Below are 22,500 nucleotides of genomic sequence, written 5' to 3' on the forward strand. Positions count from 1 at the left end.
ATATATATATGTGTGTGTGTGTGTGTGTGTGTGTGTGTGTGTGTGTGTGTGTGTGTGTGTGTGTGTGTGTGTGAAATATCCATGAAAGGGGCCAGATGGACAGTTTCTATCTATCTATCTATCTGAATGTGACTTTACAGTCAGCCTTAAACATCTGGTTGTACTGTCTCTGTTTCTCTTCTTGATTCTCTGTCTCCAGATCATTTTCCATAGGCAGAATCCAGGAATCGACTATGAATATTACATCCCAGTGAAAAAGGAAGTGATGAGAGAGTGGGATGGAGGGCTGTCATCTCTCCGAGACATCAGTAAGTCTCCTTCTCTCTCTCTCTCTCTCTCTCTTTCTCTCTCTCTGTCTGGCTTTCTCTTTTCCCTCTTCCTGTCTTTGTCTTGTTTTTTTCTCTACTTAGCCTCATTTGCTGTTGAAGTCTCTCCCTTTTTACTGAATCTGTTGTGTACACTTTACTGACATGACAATGTTCATTTACAGTGTACACTTTACTGACATGACCATGTTCATTTACAGTGTAAACTCTACTGACATGACCATGTTCATTTACAGTATAAACTATACTGACATGACAATGTTCATTTACAGTGTACACTTTACTGGCATGACCATGTTCATTTACAGTACACTTTACTAACATGACCATGTTCATTTACACTTTTGCCAGTATTACAGTAAAACAGCATAAATGAACCTTTGCAATATTAAGGAAATTAAGAACTCTACTATATTTTAAAATTAAAAAGACATTAAAAGCATGAAAAGAACTGAAATTGGTATGAAAGAATTCCTGAAGTTAAGATGATAAAATTAAAGAAACGAAAAGAAAGGAAAATAAATTAAGAAAAAGGAGAAGAAGAATACATAATAAATAGTTAAATACATACTCTATCTTCCTCTCATTCAGGTCCTCTTGCTGTAGCTGTTGAAGAACCGGCCTCTCCACCTGTCTCTTCTTCCACCTCTGATAGGTGGTCTCCGGAAAGGTCCCGCCCACAACTTTTAGGCCCCCATCGCAATGTCCGAATCCCTCCCCGGACGGACATTCCATTGGATAGCAAGCCTGTGTTCGTGTGGAGGAGGGGCAGACTTACAGAGTGTTCTGCATCCTGTGGCAAAGGTTAGCTCCTCCCCAAATGCTTCCACTGCACATGCACATTTCCTGTGAAAGGATCACACCTGTATTAAGAAGGCAGGTCCCATTCATGGCATTTCGCTGACACTTTTATCCAAAGCAACTTACAATTCTGACTCAATACAACTTGAGCCACTGAGGGTTAAGGGTCTTGTTCAGGGGCCCAACAGTGGTAACTTGGCAGTGGGGAGCTTCAACTGAAAACCTACATACTTACCTACTTTAACCACTGAGCTACCGCACTGTGGTTAGTCTCAGGATATTTGGTTACAGTCCTCTGTATATGTAGTGCTACGTCTGTAGATGTAGTTTTATGTCTGTAGATGTAGTGTTACGTGTCCTCTCCCTGTACAGCAGTCCCCTGTAGATGTAGTGTTATGTCTGTAGATGTAGTGTTATGTCTGTAGATGTACTTCTATGTCTGTAGATGTAGTGTTACATCTGTAGACGCAGTGTTACGTGTGTAGATGCATTGTTACGTGTGTAGATGTAGTTTTATGTCTGTAGATGTAGTTTAACGTCTGTAGATGCAGTTTTACGTCTGTAGATGTAGTTATGTCTGTAGATGCTGTTACATCTTTAGATGCAGTGTTATGTCTGTACATGTAGTTTTAAGTCTGTAGATGCAGTGTTATGTCTGTAGATGTAGTTGTATGTCTGTAGGTGCAGTGTTACATCTGTAGATGTAATGTTATGTCTGTAAATGTAATGCTATATCTGTAGATGCAGTGTTATGTCTGTAGATGTAGTGTTATGTCTGTGGATGTAGTGTTATAGATGCAGTGTTATGTCTGTAGGTGCTGTGTTATGTCTGTAGATGTAATGTTATGTCTGTAGATGTAATGCTATGTCTATAGGTGCAGTGTTATGTCTGTAGGTGCAGTGTCTTGTCTGTACATGCAGTGTTATGTCTGTAAATGTAATGTTATGTGTGTAGATGCAGTGTTGTCTGTAGATGCAGTGTTATGTCTGTAGATGTAATGTTATGTCTGTAGATGTAATGCTATGTCTATAGGTGCAGTGTTATGTCTGTAGGTGCAGTGTCTTGTCTGTACATGCAGTGTTATGTCTGTAAATGTAATGTTATGTGTGTAGATGCAGTGTTGTCTGTAGATGCAGTGTTATGTCTGTAGTCCCTCTCTTTTCTTCTAACTACACAACTTACATTTGCTATATTTAATGTAGTTACCGAATAATTCACAGTAGTTATTGAATTGTATGATTTATAATTAATAAGACTTATTAAGAATTATGATCTTGTAGATTAAGAGTTGATTACACAATATCCAGATTGGACAGGGACTTTAAAACCTGAAGTCTTTGCATTAGCCTGCTTTGACCAGCTGAATGGGTATTTTTCAGTATGTACTAAAACTTGGAAAAATTCAATTTTGCCAAATATGCAGTTGGTCTTGTTCCCCCTTTGCGAACAGACATGCCAAACAACTAGATTAATGCTGCCAAGTGCAAGGACTCCAGTTATGCCGTTATTATGATGTTTTATTATTGTGTGTGTGTGTGTGTGTGTGTGTGTGTGTGTGTGTGTCTTGAACTTATGAAAGTCTGTTTCTAATCAATTTTATTTGTGAAGTGTGGCGGTGTCTGGAGTTTTTTGTTGCCCTCTTGTGGTGGAAATAGAGCACTACAATTCATGACTAATTTGTCTGTGCATGTGCATGTGTGTCTTTGTGTGTGTGTGTGGGTGTGTGCATGTGTGTGCATGTGTGTGTGTTAGGTTCTCAGTACAGAGAGATCGTGTGTGTCAATAGACACACTGATGAGGAAGTTCATGAGAGGAGGTGTGACTCAGCAGCTAAGCTCCTCCCCGAAGAGGAACCATGCAACGTACATCCCTGCCCACCATTGTGAGTCACTGTGTGTGTATGTGTGTGTGTGTGTGTGTGTGTGTGTGTGTGTGTGTGTGTGTGGTATGATAGTGAATGTATATGTTTGTGTGTGCGTGTAAGAGGATGTGTGTGTGACTCACATACAGAACATGAACTCTAGGATCTCATAAAATTATACAAGCTTATATGTGTATGTTTGTGTGTGTGTGTGTCTCTGTTTGTGAGTATGCATACTTGTGTATATGCATACATGTATATCTGTGCCTTCCTGTGTGTATCCTGTGCATCCTTTTGTGCATGTGTATCTGTGTGTGTGCATAGCTGGGAGGCAGGGCCCTGGTCTGAGTGCAGTGTGTCGTGTGGGCGGGGCATGCAACAGAGGCAGCTGCAGTGTAGGCGGAGCTTTGGGAACCGCTCCACCATGGTACACCCCCAGCAGTGTGCTGCGCTGAGTCGCCCCAACACCACCCAGCCCTGCCAGCTGCGGATCTGCTCCCACTGGGAGATCGCCTCCAACTGGAGTGCCGTGAGTACTTTCACACACACACAGACACACACACACATTTAGGACATTTAGCAGATGCTATTATCCAGAGTGACTTACAGAATTGCTTCGCCATCTACTCATAACATCCTGGCCAGTACAAACAGGTTAGAGTCCAAGATCCCACTGAACTAAGATAGCGCTCGATACAAGAGTCTGGGGCCAAAAAGAAAGATTTACAAAATGAGCATTCCATGAGTGCCATGCCAAACAACAGTTAGCAACTGGGAAGAAGAAAGACAACAAGACATTCCAAATGTGTGTGTGTGTGTGTGTGTGTGTGTGTGTGTGTGTGTGTGTGTGTGAATTTACAGTGTTCTGTCGACTGCGGGGTGGGCAAGAGAACACGTAATGTCCGTTGTGTCAGTAACCATGGCAACGAGGTGAATGAGGTGGAGTGCAATTCCAGGCTCCGCCCACAAGGAAGTGAAGACTGTCACATGGGGCCATGTGTCACTAACTGGTACTTCACAGATTGGACAAACACTGTAAGTACTGATCAGTGAGGTTAGGTTCATGTCGCCAAACTTTCTAATGAACTCTACTAGTTAATGTTTCCTTAGAATGTCTGTCAATCATTGGAACTTTACATTTATATATATATATATTTTATTTTATTTTATTTTATTTTTTTTTTTTTATTTCCGCATTTGCATTTACGTGTGTGTGTGTGTGTGTGTGTGTGTGTGTGTATGTGTCTCAGTGCTCTGCGACCTGCGGCCCAGGCACCCAACGGCGAGAGGTGGTGTGTTTAAGGAGGGGAGAGGTGCGTGAGGGGGGTAAAAGAAGGGAGTGTGTGGGGGACAAACCCGCTGATATGAAGGCCTGCAACAGGGGACCCTGCAGCCCAACAACCCTGTGGTTCACCAGTCCTTGGGGACAGGTGAGACTGAGACAGAGAGTGCAACAGAGTGAGAGTATGACAGACAATGAGACAAAGAGTGAGACAGAGTAAAAGTGAGTCAGAGTGAGAATTAAAAAGAGTGAGAGTGGCGGAGAGTGAGACAGAGAGACAGTGAGACAAATGTGAGATTGAAAGTGAGACTGTGAGTGAGCGAGAGTGAGAAAGACAGACTGAGACAGAGCGAGAGAGACTAAGAATAAGACAAGATGAGAGTGAGACGGAGTGAGAGAGATGGATTGAGAGTGAGAGAGACTTCGAGTGGGAGAATGAGAGACAGAGTGAGACAGAAAGTAACAGACTGAGAGTGAGACAGGGTAAGAGTGAAAGTGAAAAAGACAGAGTGAGTGTGAGAGAGACAGTGAGGAACACAGTAGTATTTGTGTATCATTACTGTGTGTTAAGCTGTGTAATACTACTGCTGTGTGTACTGTGTGTTACAGTGTAGCTCTCTGTGCGGAAATGGAACCCAGCGGAGAGATGTCATATGTGTCCAAAAACTGGGGACAGATTTTACTTTGATACAAGCCAGTGAATGTGCGCACCTGGAAAAACCGTCCCCTGTGCAAACGTGTGAACTGGAACCCTGTAAACCACAGTGGTTCACCACAGAATGGAGCTCGGTGAGCAAGAGAGAGAGAGAGAGAGAGAGACGGAGAGAGAGAGGGTGGGAGGAGTCCTGTAAGTGTCTCCTTTACCCGTTCTTAACCCCACTTCCTCATGTCTTGCAGTGCTCTCGTTCCTGTGGAAATGGAGTCCAGACTCGAGAAGTACGGTGTCTCACATTGGACAAACAGCAAAGCTCAGCCTGTGACCCCAGCAGCAAGCCAGAACAGGAGCAGCTCTGTAACACAGTCTCCTGCAACTCCGTCACAGGTGTGTGTGGGCGGGGGGGTGTGTGGGGGGGTTGTGGGTGGGTTTTAAATGGGGTGTGTGTGGTTGCAGGGGCTGGGAGGGTCTGTCTTCACCTTACAGTTCATGTTTTTTTGGATGTTTGTTTTCTCTCTCTCTCTCTCCCTCTCTCTCTGCAGACGAGAATTGCAGAGACAGGCGTCAGAACTGTGTGATGGTGGTGCAGGCTCGTCTGTGTGTGTACTCCTACTACAAAACAGCCTGCTGTGCTTCCTGTGCTCAGAGCGCCCAGCGTGCCAAACGACACTGACCTATTCTGGGTCAGAGGTCACCAACACGTCAGGGGCATGTCAGTGACTTGGCCAATCACAGACATCATGGGACACAACCAATCACAGACTGGCTCAGTTCTGATGGGTATCTGGGGAGGAATAGTTTCTAATGGCTGAACTGAGATAAGAGTCTTTGTGCAGTTTAACGTTCCTAGAGTGAGGCTCCTCCAATCCCAGACTGAGGCCAGACCTACCACTCAAAGGCAGAAGGTCCTACTAGCCCCACCCACCCTGCAACACACTTTAGGCAGTTTCTCAAAATGAGAGCTTGGTCTTTATCAAATATGCCTTTGTTTTAAAAGCACTAATCTTTTATTGCAGTGCCAACGTGCAGGAAGCCTGAATGCTGAAGTTTGTGAGCTATTTCCATATTTTCCAAATTAATTCTCCTAATTCATTAAATCATGTGTTGCCTTCTAATGATTAACTTATAGGAAAAACTCAAAAACTGGCCTAAAGTTACAGTTTTTCTTCAGCACAATTTGTGTTTGTCAGCACAGGTATAAGAGCACAGATATAACAGCAGCCCTCACTAATGTGGTAAACACACACACACACACACACACATCCTCAACCATAATTTTGCTGGATGTGATTCAACCACCCAGCTCATTTTCACATCAGCTACAGCCCATATAACCATAAACAAAATAAACTCTTACACCACTGAACAGTGAATTTCCAGAACAGGCAGAATTAACATAAGAGCTCACTGGCCAAAGTAGATGTAAATTCAACACACGCATTCAGCTCTGTGTGCTTTCCTGAGAAATATCTGTGAACCAGTTCATGAGCCTCCCAATTTGATATTACCAGTCTAATGTCCTGGTCGTCTAAGCCATGTAGTATTTGTATATATAGTTTGTGTGTATTTCTTATTCACTTACCCCAGAGATACACACACAGGAATGTTTGCAATTTCTGTTCTCTTCATCCCCAATAGTGTACTGTGTGCAAATGTTTTAAAAGCATTTTTATAAGACTGATATGCATGTATAAAAGTAATATTTTAATGAACACAATCTATGTTGTAAGTGCTGAATTGAAATGCTGAACTCAGTATGAAAATTAATGAACAGGATTCGATTCAGGTATGTTTGAAATGCTGAGTTTTTGTGTGAATGTGTGAAATTGTTTGTGTGTGTGTGTGTGTGTGTGTGTGTGTGTGTGTGTGTGTGTGTGTGTGTGTTTGTGTTTGTGTGTGTGTGTGTGTGTGTAAGAGTTTGTATGTGTATTTAGTTTTAGAAGAGTAATTTTGTGTGTATAATGCCATAATCTCATAAATCACATAAATACCATTTAAGTGGTAAAATATACTTCTGTATAAAAAATAGAAGACAGATAATTATTTATCTATGATTATAAAACATATAATTTATTTTTTTCTTAAATGAAGCGAGAGAATGTGCTTTTGTTATTATCTTTAGAGGCTTAAAAAAAAGTTACGTTATTATGAACATTTGTATTTGTTTAGTTTTTGTCATGTTTGTCAGTGCCGTTACAGACCAAATAAACGGAAATGTCGGAGCCCTGGCTGTTTTTTTCCTGATATCGTACCGATTTTGCTTCACATTTGCTATAGTCGGGGTGATGACTACTTCTGGCCACTAGGTGTCGGCGTCACGTTGCGTAGGTGTTTGAGGCGCGCCAGCTACTCGCGGCTCAGCTCTCCCTGACGCGTGACTCCTTTCCACATCTACATTGGCAGGCTTGCTAGAGATGTTATAGCGCGTGCGTGCGCGCGTGTGTGTCTGTTTCACAGCGCGAGAGACCGTGGGAGGGGGGCGGGGTGGAGTAGAGCTGGGGGCACGAGAGGCAGATGGTGACCTTTCAAAGTAAATCACTCCGAACCCTATGACTTCATCCCCCCTCGTGGTGCTCTACCGCAGGAAGCGAGGGCTCACGCGGCAACGCGAAGTGCAAAAAAGCAAAAAAAATAAAAATAAAAATAAAAATAAAAAAAAGCGCCTCTTTATCGGTGCGACAGGTGTGCTCGAGCACCGAAGACAGAAGCACGCCATGCACCGGCTCCGGTAAACCGCGTAAGGCGCTGTGAAATAGGAGGTATTTTGGCCAAATTAATCCTCAGAATGAAGACCGTAACAGCCCGTTCCAAATCCGTGCCTCGTGAGCGCGGAGGTTCCGAGATTAACACCTAATCCATGTTGATGGCCTAGACTCGCACTCACGCGTACACATGCATTCTAACATCTGGAGTCTAGCGATATATGTCTGGACCTGCATATGGGGTGTGTGTGTGTGTGTGTGTGTGTGTACGTGTGTGTATACGTACGCGTGCGTTGCCACTACGGAGTACTTCAGCACCACGGCCAGAGCTCGCGGCGAGAACAATAGGAGGTTCTGTGGGCCAGAATGTCAGGGACCGCCAGCCAACTGTTCACACTTATTAAAAACGAAAGAAATTGGAATAGTGACGTTTAATAGCCCACTAAGATTGCTTTCACGTGTAGATTACTCTCTAAAGGACCCAAAATATGAAATAAGATGACAAAGCCATTTATTAAAAGTCTAAGAAAATGACAATGAGTTATCAAAAATGTAAACGTATGTTTATTTTCGTGCTGTTGAAGTCTGTAAGTTGTTGACGATCCCTGCGTGGTTCATCACGGCCTGTCAACAGCTGAAGGAAGAAGGACCGACGGAGAGAGCGAGACGCCGGCAGACGACGTCAACAACCATAGAGAAGACGAGAGCTGCAAAAAATAAAAAATAAAAACAGAAGAACAAAATTCTGGAAAGGTGCGATCAAAAATCTGTATATTTTTGCCCCTGCTTTTAGATCTTGATCGAGAGTATAGAGTTTAAAATAACTGATACAATAAAGTTTAACACCATAACGTATCAGTTTAGGATTTTTACGAAACGACTTACTCTTAAGACTAGTGGGGAAATCGGGACCAGTGGCGTTACGGGGCAGGACTGTGTAACCTTTCAGGACATTCAACCTTTCAAGATTCAAGACACAGGCGTATCGATTTCTACTAGTGTGACGGTACCCGCGTTAGGTGGATCTTAAACTGCGAGGAACGGAGGATCAGAAGAGAGGTTCTGCACATTTTACAGAAGAGAGGTCCTGCACATTTTACAGAAGAGAGGTCCTGCACATTTTACAGAAGAGGGGTCCTGCACATTTTACAGAAGGGAGGTCCGGAGAAGACGGTGACGAATAAGGTATGACTAATATAGCATGGTACGGTTCACTGTCCTGTGTGTACGTATGTATAGGCTATGCATGTAGTGTGTGTGTGTGTGTGTGTGTGTGTGTGTGTGTGTGTGTGTGTGTGTGTGTGTGTGTTTTCAACTGTTTTGTTAACGGAGGCGGACAAAGGGACTACTCGGTCCGTAGTCGGTCTATACCGTAAGCGCGTGAAACAAAGGGAGCTCGCGCTCTGTGACAGCGTGGGCTACTATACACATCAATATATGCAGGATTCTCTCTGTTACAGCTTTGCTCCAGACGGAGACAGGTAATCGTTCAGAGCAAATTACCGCTCTTAATGAAAAATCGCGACATAGTAGAGGCCATGACTGAATTTTAATGGACTATTACCATTCGTGTAATTGTGGCAGTCATTGGGAAAATGTAAAATGTAAAATGCCTTTGTTTGAGTTGTTTATTCTACATGTGAGAGGTAGCAACATTTAGACATAGCTCAGTAACCTGTTTGATGAAGGAGACCCTTGTTGTATCTTTGGCTTTCTCACACAGTTATGATTAATCCCCCCCCCTTTCCCCTGTTTGCATGCTGCACACACAGATATGATATTTTCTGTCTGTCTGTTCATGCACTCTCCCCAACCCTCACCCCTGAAACTAGTGCCGTGACCCAGGGCGCATTGGGTCCTTTCTCACCGCCATCCCAATGAAGGAACCTGACGCCATAAAGCTCTTCATCGGGCAGATCCCGCGGAATCTGGAGGAGAAGGACCTCAAACCCATCTTCGAGCAGTTTGGGAAGATCTACGAGCTGACAGTGATTAAGGATAAATACACTGGCATGCACAAAGGTAACGGAGCTTATGAAACTTTCCTGAGTAGCTGAAATTATAGACAGTGCAGCGCCCCCTTGCTGGGGCACATGTAACTGCAACCTTGACTGCCACTTCTAGTATTTGCCTGGGTGATGTTTGTTTAGGTGAGACTGTTGGTTTTGATTTACAAGGGTGATATTTGTTTAGGTGAGACTGTTGGTTCTGATTTACATAGATGATGTTTGTTTAGGTGATACTGTTGGTTTTGATTTAACTGGGTGATGTTTGTTTAGGTGAGACTGTTGGTTCTGATATTTACCTGCTTGATTTTTGTTTAGGTGAGACTGTTGGTTCTGATTTACATGGGTGATGTTTGTTTATGTGAGACTGTTGGTTCTGATTTACATGGGTGATGTTTGTTTAGGTGAGACTGTTGGTTCTGATTTACATGGGTGATGTTTGTTTAGAAGAGACAGTTCGTTCTGATTTACATGGATGATGTTTGGTTAGGAGAGACTCTTGGTTCTGATTTACATGGGTGATGTTTGGTTAGGAGAGACAGTTCGTTCTGATTTACATGGATGATGTTTGGTTAGGAGAGACTCTTGGTTCTGATTTACATGGGTGATGTTTGGTTAGGAGAGAGACCACGCACTGAAACAAGTGGTAATTAGGTTGCCATTTCTGCCATTTCTGCTTCACAGGTAATACCACCATGCACTATTCTGTGATCACTGTGTTTGTGCCCTGAAATAATCACAAAAGCAGCAGAGAAAGTTGTTACTAAGAAGAGATGGATCATGGCGGATGTGATTACTCAACGTCTCGCTCTGTCTGCTTTCTGCACTGTGATTTTTGTTTCGTGTGCGATGCAGCCTCAGCCCGTGTTTTAGAAGGTTGAAGGGAGCCTTTGTCTGGTTTTCTGCTCTGATTGTAAGGATCCCGATATGGGGATCTGGACACGGGAATCCGAACATGGGGATCCAGACACGGGAATCCCTACACAAGGATCCAGACACAGGGAGCCATAAAGGTGGCTGGGGCTAAGTGTATGCCCTCAGCAGGCCATTGAAAAGCTACTTGTCCGAATATGGGGCATCTCATCAACGCCCACACACTCACACACTGTTAGTCTCTCTGAGGGACTGCTTGTTAGTGTATGCTAAATTAAGACAGCCTGCTCTGAGTTTTACATATCCATTATTATAATGGAGATAATGCCATTATAATGGAGATGGCTTCCGGCCTTTTAAGTGTGTCTGCTCGTGTGTGTGGGTGGGTGTGTGTTACTGCTGTTCCAGTCTTTTCTGTACTCAGCTCACATAGGTGGACAGAACAAGATAAACTGCACACATCCTGAGATCTGCCAAAATGTGGCAGTTTCATTCATATTCAGTTTTATTAATACACTTACAGATCCGCAGAAATGGTTTACAAGTGGCTGCCAGTAATCTGTGTTTTTAGAACATTTGTGTCACTGGAGTCACTGTGGTGTAACCTCAGCGAGGTCAGTAGTGTAACTGCTTGTATTGTATGTGTTGGAGAACTGTAGTGGGAGTCTGTAGGGTAACTGGGAGAACTGTAGTGGGAGCGTGTAGTGTAATTGTGGCATGACTGTTGGAGAACAGTATTGAGAGTGTGTAGGGCAGTGGTAGCAAGATTTGAGAATGCAACATTTTTAATCCACAAACTGCAATGGAAATTAAACTGATTGCTGGTCTAGCTGTGAAAAACTTAATCTGTCCTAATCTCTACTCTTCTTTCTTTTGCTCTCTCCATACTTCTTTTTCTCTCCTTGTTTTACTTTTTCTCTCTCTCTCTCTCTATCATTCTCCCAATCCCACCCCTCTTCCTCCCCTCCCTTTCGCTGTCCCTCTCTTTCACAGGATGTGCCTTCCTGACGTACTGTGCACGGGAATCAGCCCTCAAAGCCCAGACAGCTCTGCATGAGCAGAAGACCCTGCCAGGGGTGAGTCCACGCCGTGCATCTGTGTGTGTGTGTATGCGTGCACATGCGTGTGTGGGTGCTTGTGTGTGTACACGTGTGTGTACATGCGTGCGCACGCGCGTATGTGCGTGCGCGCGCAAGTGTGCATGTGTGTGCGTGCATGTGCCCGTGTGTGTGTGTGTGAGTGTGTGTGTGTATGCGCGCGTGTGTGTGTCCTGGGGGGGTTTGAACAAGTTCATTTACAGAGCAAGGCCTGGCTCATTTGACCTTCAAGCCCTGAGTGTGTATGTGCATGTGTATGTGCGCGCGCGCGCGTGTGTGTGTGTGTGTACAGTGCATCCGGAAAGTATTCACAGCGCTTCACTTTTTCCACATTTTGTTATGTTACAGTCTGATTCCAAAATGGATTAAATTCATTTTTTCCTCAAAATTCTACACACAATTCCCCATAATGACAAAGTGAAAAAAGTTTGTTTGAAATTGTTGCAAATTTTTTAAAAATAACCAAAAAAATCACGTGTACGTAAGTATTCACAGCCTTTGCTCAATACTTTTTTGAAGCACCTTTGGCAGCAATTAGAGCCTCAAATGTTTTTGATTCTACAAGCTTGGCACACCTATTTGGGCAGGTTTTCCCATTCTTCTTTGCAGAACCTCTCAAGCTCCATCAGGAGCGTTGGGGCACAGCCATTTTCAGATCTCTCCAGAGATGTTCAATCGGGTTCAAGTCTGGGTTCTGGCTGGGCCACTCAAGAACATTCACAGAGTTGACCCGAAGCCACTCCTTTGTTATCTTAGCCATGTGCTTAGGGTCATTGTCCCGTTGGAAGATGAACCTTCACCCCAGTTTGAGGTCCAGAGCACTCTGGAGCTTGTTTTCTTCAAGGATGTCTCTGTACATTGCTGCATTCATCATTCCCTTGACCCTGACTAGTCTCCCAGTTCCTGATGCCGGAAAACAACCCCTCGGCATGATGCTGCCACCACCATGCTTCACTGTAGGGATGGTATTGGCCAAGTGATGAGGAGTGCCTGGTTTTCTCCAGACATGATGCTTGGCATTCAGTCCAAAGAGTTCAATCTTTGTTTCATCAGACCAGAGAATTTAGTTTCTCATGGTCTGAGAGTCCTTCAGGTGCCTTTTGGCAAAATCCAAGTGGGCTGTCTTGTGCCTTTTACTGAGAACTGGCTTCCACCTGGCCACTCTACCATACAGGCCTGATTGGTGGAGTGCTGCAGAAATGGTTGTCCTTCTGGAAGGTTCTCCTCTCTCCACAGAGCAACGCTGAAGCTCTGTCAGAGTGACCCTTGGCTTCTTGGTCACCCCTCTGACTAAGGCCCTTCTACCCCGATCACACAGATTAACTGAGCGGCCAGCTCTAGGAAGAGTCCTGGTGGATCCAAACTTCTTCCATTTATGGATGATGGAGGCCACTGTACTCATTGGGACTTTCAATGCTGCAGAGGTTTTTCTGTACCCTTCCCCTGATCTGTGCCTTGATACAATTCCTTGGACTTCATGTCTTGGTTTGTGCTCTGACATGTACTGCCAACTATGGGACCTTATATAGACAGGTGTGTGCCTTTCATGTCCAATCAACTGGATTTACCACAGGTGGACTCCAATCAAGTTGTGGAAACAACTGAAGGATGATCAGTGGAAACAGGATGCACCTGAGCTCAATTTTGAGTGTCATGGCAAAGGCTGTGAATACTTATGTACATGTGATTTAAATTTTTTTTTATTTTTAATAAATTTGCAACAATTCCAAACAAACTGTTTTCACTTTGACATTATTGGGTATTTTGTGTAGAATTTCAAGGGAAAAAATTAATTGAATCCATTTTGGAATAAGGCTGTAACATAACAAAATGTGGAAAAAGTGAAGCACAGTGAATACTTTCTGGATGTACATGTGTATGTGTTTGTGTGTGTGCCTATGGTTGTTACATCAAACCATTTTAAAATACATGAGGACAAGATCATATTCATTCTGATATGGTAACAAGCTTTGTTTTACTGAAGAAGACACACACACACACACACACACACACACACACACACACACATATATATATATATATATATATATATATATATATATATATATATATTTTTTTTTTTTTTTTTTTTTTTTTTTTTTTTTTTCTGTATGGGTACAGAAGATATATTATTTAGTTCTGGAAAAAATTAAGAGACTACTGCAAAATTAGCAGCTTCTCTGGTTTTACTAATTATAAGTTTGTGTTTGAGTAAAATGAATGTTTCTCCCAAATTCCATGTACAAATATTGTCATTTAGAGCATTTATTAGCAAAAAATGACTGATCAAAGTAATTATAAACATGCAGTGTTTTCATTTCTCCAATAAGGCAAAGAAAACATGTTCATATTCATTTTTAAACAACACAACACTAATATTTTAACTTGGAAAGAGTTCAGAAATCAGTATTTGTTTTTCAGTCACAGCTTTCATGCATCTTGGCCTTTTAATGTTTTCTTATTCTCATAATATTTCCAGAGGTGTGTATACTGATAGATTTTTGGAAGTTGAATGTGCTCATTACCAGTCCTTCAATAGGATTTGGTTCAGGTGTTCACCTAATTGCCTAATATAATCCAAATTCTAGTGAAGTAGACAGAGTTTCCAGAGAAACAGAACATTTTGGACAGAGGTCCTTCATCAGCTGTGCAAGCAAACTGCTTCTGAAGTTCTAGGCAGAGGAACCAATTTATAAAGTAAATGTTTAAATCAGAAAATTCATTCCATGGGGAATGCATCACAGTTCCAAGTCATTCCAAGTTCCAAGAGTGTAGATCACTTCTTTTACTTTGCGTTTCCTAATTTCATTGCTGCCATAGCAACAACTGGCTATGCAAACAGATATGTCATTAATGAATCATTAATGCGGTGTCCATTAGTATTAAAATGCTTTGCCACAGGAAAAGACAAATCCTGAACATCTGAAGTGTACCACAGTTATTGCACGAATGGTCATTTGTCTCACCATTATCTCACTGTGTGTGTGTGTGTATATTTTTTTTTCTTTACCTGTAGTTATGCAAAATTATATATATCTTTTAAGCCCATTTTCAATGAGATATAATTTTGCATAACAACAGTTAAAGAATCAGCAGAAGAACCCTTGTTCAGGCCAGCAGGAGCCTCTCAGTGCTGCTCTGGGACACGACTTGCTCTCAGTGGAATTCTCTTATAGAATTTGTCATTATATAATTTTGCGGTACGGTTTCTTCATGTTATGTTATGGATCTGTAGATGAAGAAAAATAGCAGAGAGACAGAGAAGGAGGTAGGGAGAGAGACAGGAAGTGAGGGAGAGGGAGAGAGGTAGAGAGAGGGGGAGGGAGAGAGAGAGAGAGAGAGAGAGAGAGAGAGAGAGAGAGAGAGAGAGAGAGAGAGAGAGAGAGAGATCGGCATGGAGTCAAAAGGTGGTAAGGCAGTAATTAGTTCAGTTACCGGCATGACACTATGACCTTTCTTCGATTGTCTTCACAGACTCCTCTTTGTCACTCTCTCCTTCTCGTTTTCCCCTGTCTTCCTCTTCCTCGGTCTTCCTCTCGTCTTCCTGCTTCTTCCTCTGTTTCTTCCCTCCTAATACCTTCTCTCTGTCCCGCTTTATTGTTTTTCTTTTTTGTTCTTCTTCTGTGATGAGTACAATACTGTCCCTCGTCCCTGTTCTCTAATCGGGTGGTGTGATGGTGATCAACCCAGTGATGTCTCCATGTTCCTGTCAGATCCTCTTCCTGCCCTCATCTCTCTCTATCCTTTGCCACTCCCCTTCACCCATGACTGACCCCTCCTCCACCTCAACCCACAACCCCTCCTCTAGATCTGGCAACAACCCCTCTTCCACCTCCACCCTTCCTTACAGTAACCCCGGGGCTGAGATGTAGGCATGATCTGGGAGACACGTGCTAATTTAGAACGAACGGTACGAGCGTCGAAGGCCAGAGGACACACCTCCACCCAGGAAATCAACCGATCGAGCTCTGAACACCAGTCTTGTTGGGCAGTGACATAAAGGATCTGATTTAAGGAGTCTAAATTATTTATGGTATTGATTCTGTTTGTAAACAAAAGAAACTTTGGAAAAACCTGTTTTGAGAAAGGGAGTGTTTAAAAGGTGTGGCAGTCAGTAGTCAGCAGGAATGTTACCCGGAATAGCAGTAAAGGAAACCACGAATGAGAAAAGGTTGCGGACGACGTATACGGAGGGGAGATGGACAGATCCTCTTTTCCGTGCATTGCAAACATGCTGGGTTTTATTTCAGCGGAGATGAGAGGGCAAAACCAGCAAGTCAGAAATGACTGTAGACAAACAAGAAGTAAATGTGTAAACAACTGGTAAACAAGTAAACAAACATGATAACAACAGGCCCCTCACTGCTGTTATTCTACACACCCACTCTCCATCTCTCTCACTCCATCACTCTCTCCCTCTTACCCTCCATCTCACTCTAATTATATATATATATATATATATATCAAAAGTGCCACAGACAGCATTAAGAACTGGTGAGATAATATAACCATAATACTAGAACAGAACAGGAAGAGTGAGAAAGGGACTTGTGTGTTTAAACCACAAAAGGACCCAAGGGATGAAAGCAAAAGATGGAAAAACCATGTGTGCAAATTCAGAAGGAAGAGTGTGTGTGTGTGTGTGTGTGTGTGTGTGTGTGTGTGTGTGTGTGTGTGTGTGTGTGTGTGTGTGTGTGTGTGTGTGTGTGTGTGTGTGTGTGTTTGTTTTATGCACTATATGAGATGGGTGTGTATGGTTGCGTAAGCATAGGTTCTACTGATAAACAGACGTCTGTCAGCAAAAGAGAGAGAGAGAGAGAGAGAGAGAGAGAGAGAGAGAGAGAGAGAGAGAGGGACAGACAAACAGAAACTGGGATGGTGATGAGAAGAATGAAACGTGAACTCTGTATATGAATGAAACTTATAAACGTATGCTTTGTGCACACTGTGTTATCCTTTACTGGACACTGTCATGGGTGAGAGTGTGAGCTGGATACATAAAATACATATTTATACACTAAATGCTCTGGCAAATACTGTTTATGTAAACACTTATATATTCAACAAAACTGCTATATAAGCAGATAATATATACACCTACAGAAAATACCACCTGCCCTGTGACTAAACAGAGCCACAGAAAGCGAGAACAACTGCAGAGGATAAATGTCGACCTCAGTTACATTTACATTTACGGCATTTGGCAGGCGCTCTTAGACTTACAAAAGTGCTTTGTCATTTATTCATAGAATACATCCTAGTACAGTACAGTAGGTTAGAGTCCAACATACCAATGATGTAGACTACTGTAGAAATACAGGGATCACTGCTGATGCCTAGAAGTGCAAAATCCAAATAACCCCTATCTCAGACAACTGTAAACGTAATGACAAACAATACCCTATAATAAGTAATAGAGTTTCAGTTACTCGCCATAGGTGCAGGATCAGTGGTCATTTAAATATTCCACAAATAGATGGGTAGTCAGTCTGCATTTGAGTTAGTGCACTTCTGCACCTCTGAGTAGAACTGACCAAAAAACAACAGATACCCTGTACAGCTCTGGAAGAAAACAAAGGCACCGCTCCAGAATCTGATCCCTACACATATGACAGCCATTTCCTTCTCATGTGTGCTGCTGGACTCACACAGGCACGCCTCACTCTGCTTGCTGAGGTATTGATTAGGTAATCACACCTGATCGCGTCTTATTTAACAAGTGCTGTGACAGACGGGTGAAAAGAAGGACAACACATGAAAGCTGTGAGTGGAGATACATCAGTATTGTGTTGTTTAAAAATATCAGCTTGTCTGCATCTTTAGATAGATAGATAGATCGATAGATAGATCGATAGAGAGAGAGAGAGAGAGAGAGAGAGAGATAGATATTCTCTCTTCGGTATTCACTGAGAGGTATTCATCTGTTCACAGTGGCATAGCTCTCAGCGTTTGCTAAATCGTTTGCTTTATAGATGTTTTTGGGATGAGTTTCAAAACTAAAGTGGAGGAGATGAGGAGCACAGAATGGACTGCCATGGAGTGAGCCCTTAGGTTCTGGTTGCTAGGATACAGACTGAGTAAAAGATGCCAGGTTGCTAGGTAACATGCATGATGCAATGAGTGACTAATGTGGTGTGTGAAGTGGCAAGTGGAAATAAATAGGGTGAGAGACGCCCTCTGTGTGTGTGTATGTGTGTGTTCCTGCAGATATTCATGTACATAGGCATGTGTGTGTAGAATGATTCTATGTTTGAGGCAGGCCATTAAGTGAGTGATGTTGTTATTTATAGATCAGTGTTTTGTAACCCATGGGTATGAAAGTAGAACAGCAAGACTACAGCACACACTAACATAGCATTCCTTTATTACATCACCCCCCACTGGTGCTGAGAGATGGTATGGTCCAGTGACTGCACTTAGGTTGAGGAGGGGTAGAATGAATTGTGATTGGATAATCCAAGATTTTACTATTCTGTAATCCACACCAGATCCTTTTGGCCTACTCCCTAGAGAAGGCTGGTCAGGGTGTGTGTGTGTGTGTGTGTGTGTGTGTGTGTGTGTGTGTGTGTGTGTGTGTGTGTGTGTGTGTGTGTGTGTGTGTGTGTGTGTGTGTGTGTGTGTGTGTGTGCGCGCGCCTGTGCGCCTGTTTGGTAGTATACATATAGAAAGTTGAATGCGTTTGCATATAATACAAGTGAAAGCATCTAGACCTGGTGCCTGTAAAAACTGTTTTGAGATGTTTGTTGTTAAAAAGTCTATATAAATACAACTGAGTTGAATTGAATGTTGAATGTATATATAAACAGTATATATAAGATTCTTCAGGATGGAGATCTCAGATGTTGTTCCTGGGATCTGCTGGAGTCATTCTCCCATTCTCCCAGCCCCAGTGCTCTGATTATCATGGGAAGCATTGATGCCTTTACCTTACACACACACACACACACACACACACACACACACACACACACACACCAAAAAAAATAAAAAAATAGAAAAAATAAAATATATATATATATATATATATATATATATATATATATATATATATATATATATATATATATATATATATATTGTATGTATGTATGTATATGGTGTGTGTGAATTTATTTTTGATACATATGTCTTAGAAACATTGAGACTACAGAGCTATAATTTTATTCTATTTGGTTTATAGTAAATAATTTGTCACAAGATGCATATTTCAGAATAGAAGATGGCAAAGTAGCAAGTCATTGTGCAAAAGGTGACCTACTGAATAATCTTAACAATACGAATACCTACAACGGCTCATACTAAACACTACAAACACCTACATGGCCTCATGGAAAACCTCATATAAAACACCACAAACACCTACACAGCCTCATGGAAATCCTCATACTAAACACTACAATCACCTACATGTACTCATGGAAAACCTCATACAAAACAGTACAAACACCTACACGGCCTCATGGAAAACCTCATACTAAACAGTACAAACACCTACACAGTCTCATGGAAAACCTCATACTAAACACTACAATCACCTACATGTACTCATGGAAAACCTCATACAAAACACCACAAAAACCTACACAGCCGCATGGAAAACCTCATACTAAACACTACAAACACCTACGTGGCCTCATGGAAAACCTCATACAAAACACCACAAACCCCTACACGGCCACATGGAAAACCTCATATAAAACACTACAAACACCTACACGGCCTTATGGAAAACCTCATACTAAACACTACAAACACCTACACGGCCTCATGGAAAACCTCATACTAAACACTACAAACACCTACGTGGCCTCATGGAAAACCTCATACAAAACACCACAAATCATGGGAAGCATTGATGCCTTTCCCTTACACACACACACACACACACACACACACCAAAACAATAAAAATAAATTTATATATATATATATATATATATATATATATATATATATATATATAGTATGTATGTATGTATATGGTGTGTGTGAATTCATTTTTGATACATATATGTTAGAAACATTGAGACTACAGAGCTATAATTTTATTCTATTTGGTTTATAGTAAATAATTTGTCACAAAATGCATATTTCAGAATAGAAGATGGCAAAGTAGCAAGTCATTGTGCAAAAGGTGGCCTACTGAATAATCTTAACAATACGAATACCTACAACGGCTCATACTAAACACTACAAACACCTACATGGCCTCATGGAAAACCTCATATAAAACACCACAAACACCTACACAGCCTCATGGAAATCCTCATACTAAACATTACAAACACCTACGTGGCCCCATGGAAAACCTCATACAAAACACCACAAACCCCTACACGGCCGCATGGAAAACCTCATATAAAACGCTACAAACACCTACATGGTCTCATGGAAAACCTTATACTGTATGTGAGAGACCCTCAAAAGACATCCAGGAGTATGAGCACAACAAATTTCAATTGTTTTTGTGTGTGTGTGTGTGTGTCTTTGTGTGTGTATGTGTGTGTGTGTGTGTGTGTGTGTGTGAGTGTGAGTGAGTAAAATTAGAGCGAATCTAAACTGAATAGGGACTTTGTGATAACATTCAGGAGTCGCTAGGGTGAGTTGTATCATTGAGTTGTGCAGGGGTTGATGGAAATGGGCTCAGCACAACAGCAGTACACTACAGAGACACTGAGACTCAGAGAGAAACAGAAACACTGAGAGACTCTAGGAGACTTAGAGAGATTCAACACAAAAAAGACACAAAAGATAAATATTTTGCATTGTATTGCATTTCATTGTATTGCATAACTCCGGTTAACTCCTGTTAACTCCGGTTAATTCCGGTTAACTCATGTTAACTTTGATTAGTTAACTCGTGTTATCTCCATTTAACTCGTGTCATTTCTTCTATGCATCCTTTTTTCCTTTCTCTCCTGTTATCCCTCGTTCCCTCTCTCTCTCCCCTGCTCTCCTTCTTCCTGGTATTATTCTTTCTCGTCATTCGCGTGCTAATGTGGATTTTTTCCTTCTCCTTCCCTGTCTCTCTCGCTCCACGTCTCCCTTTGTTAGCTTTGAGAGGCCAGCCGTTGCCCCTGGCGACTGGCATCCTTGTTTACTTCACGCCCTTGCTATCAGCATGTAACCATGGAGACGAGGGGGGGGGGTTGGGGGCTGGAGGAGGCTGTGTGCCTGGTCGTGGGCTGCGTTGCCATGGCGATGTCGAGCACCATCACATCCACGTACCATGCGCTTGCTCTGCTCACCTGTCTCATCCGGCTAATAATAAAACCGTTTTGGCCAAGCGACCGAAAGGACGCTGGAAGTCCGGCCGGGCGGAGCTGCTCGTATTACACACACCCAGGCTTGTCCTTGCAGCTTATTTTAGCAGGGAAACTGAAGTCATTCACTTCAAGGCTTTGCACACGTCTGGGTGTGAGATTTGGATGCATGCGCACACATTAGCATGTGAGATTTATATGTGTGTGTACATTGGCATGTGGGGGGGGGCTTGTGTTCTGTTTCAGAGCTCTGTAAGCAGCTCCCCTCTCCACATGTATGCCCACTCTCCCCTCCCTCTCCCCTCCTTCACCTGCTTTCATTTCATACTGTTGGCTCCTGGTCAGCACACATTTACATTTATGGCATTTAGCTGATGCAATTATGACTGGGAACAATTTGAGTAATTGAGGTTTAAGGGTCTTGCTCAGAGGCCTAACAGTGGCAACTTGGCTGCAGTGGGGCTTGAACTGGCAACCTGATTACTAGTCAAGTACCTTAACCACTGAGCTACCACTGTACAGCACACAGAAGGCTTTGTGTGTACTGCCATGTGTAGGTTTTATAATATTGTGTGTAGTATCACCTGAAGTATAGTGTGTGGTATAGTGTGGAGTATAGTGTGTGTGGCATAGTGTGGAGTATTTTGTGGAGTATTGTGCAGAGTATTGTGTGTAATGGGACACAGCCAGTTCCACTGGGAACTGCACTTTTTGTCAGTCACTCTGTCTGGTGTGACTGCCCACCTGTTACTGCCTGGTGTCACAGACACACTGAATCTGACCTCTTCATGACCTCTTCATGACCTCTTCATGCACCCTACACGGCAAATGACTGAACACATAAAGGAATGAAACAACACAATGAAGGCTAAAGCAATGTGGTTGTTATGAATGTTGACACGTGTTGACACACAGAGGCTAAGCATAGCAGAAAGCCCTGGCACAGTCTGTCGAGTCCTAGGAAGATGAAATACCCTGGAAGTTTTTAATCCCTTACCCCAGAGGGTCAGGCTCAGGGGAATGGAGTGGGAGAGATGTCTTTTAATGTCTGTGCTGTACTGTGTGGTGTTAGGGGAGACAGATGTCTTTTAATGTCTGTGCAGTACTGTGTGGTGTTAGGGGAGAGAGAAGTGTTTTATTGTACTGTATGCACTGTGTGGTGTTAGGGGAGAGAGACGTGTTTTATTGTGCTGTATGCACTGTGTGGTGTTAGGGGAGAGAGACATGTTTTGTTGTACTGTATGCACTTTGTGGTGTTAGGGGAGAGAGACGTGTTTTATTGTGCTGTATGCAGTGTGTGGTGTTAGGAGAGAGAGACGTGTTTTATTGTAATGTATGCACTGTGTGGTGTTAGGGGAGAGAGACGTGTTTTATTGTACTGTATGCACTGTGTGGTGTTAGGGGAGAGAGACGTGTTTTGTACTGTATGCACTGTGTGGTGTTAGGGGAGAAAGACGTGTTTTATTGTGCTGTATGCACTGTGTGGTGTTAGGGGAGAAAGACGCGTTTTGTACTGTATGCACTGTGTGGTGTTAGGGGAGAGAGACGTGTTTTATTGTAATGTATGCACTGTGTGGTGTTAGGGGAGAGAGACGTGTTTTATTGTACTGTATGCACTGTGTGGTGTTAGGAGA

At 42.6% G+C, this 22,500-nt stretch overlaps 2 protein-coding genes across 4 annotated transcripts in view; both read left to right on the forward strand.

The window, feature by feature from the left end:
• The window catches only part of adamtsl4 (ADAMTS-like 4), a 33,304-nt gene extending 26,926 nt beyond the window's left edge, over nt 1–6,378 (forward strand). Inside the window, exons 9-17 of the mRNA XM_027003102.2 lie at nt 200–308; nt 918–1,130; nt 2,881–3,010; nt 3,314–3,518; nt 3,851–4,024; nt 4,240–4,419; nt 4,881–5,060; nt 5,169–5,313; nt 5,469–6,378. Coding sequence (XP_026858903.2) covers nt 200–308; nt 918–1,130; nt 2,881–3,010; nt 3,314–3,518; nt 3,851–4,024; nt 4,240–4,419; nt 4,881–5,060; nt 5,169–5,313; nt 5,469–5,599 — 1,467 coding nt within the window. The 3' untranslated portion in view covers nt 5,600–6,378. The remainder of the gene's footprint in view (nt 1–199; nt 309–917; nt 1,131–2,880; nt 3,011–3,313; nt 3,519–3,850; nt 4,025–4,239; nt 4,420–4,880; nt 5,061–5,168; nt 5,314–5,468) is intronic.
• A 2,260-nt stretch (nt 6,379–8,638) lies between these two features.
• Nucleotides 8,639–22,500, forward strand: part of celf3b (cugbp, Elav-like family member 3b) — a 24,817-nt gene continuing 10,955 nt past the window's right edge. The window contains exons 1-3 of one of the 3 annotated variants that reach the window (XM_035530478.1): nt 8,639–8,813; nt 9,461–9,650; nt 11,501–11,583. In XM_035530478.1, coding sequence (XP_035386371.1) covers nt 9,506–9,650; nt 11,501–11,583 — 228 coding nt within the window. In that variant the 5' untranslated portion in view covers nt 8,639–8,813; nt 9,461–9,505. Of the gene's footprint in view, nt 8,814–9,018; nt 9,110–9,460; nt 9,651–11,500; nt 11,584–22,500 lie in introns of those variants that run through there. The other 2 variants (XM_035530477.1, XM_035530476.1) reach the window with 2 other exon arrangements.

Source organism: Electrophorus electricus, chromosome 10 (genome assembly GCF_013358815.1).
Source record: "Electrophorus electricus isolate fEleEle1 chromosome 10, fEleEle1.pri, whole genome shotgun sequence".
Taxonomy (NCBI): Eukaryota; Metazoa; Chordata; class Actinopteri; order Gymnotiformes; family Gymnotidae; genus Electrophorus; species Electrophorus electricus.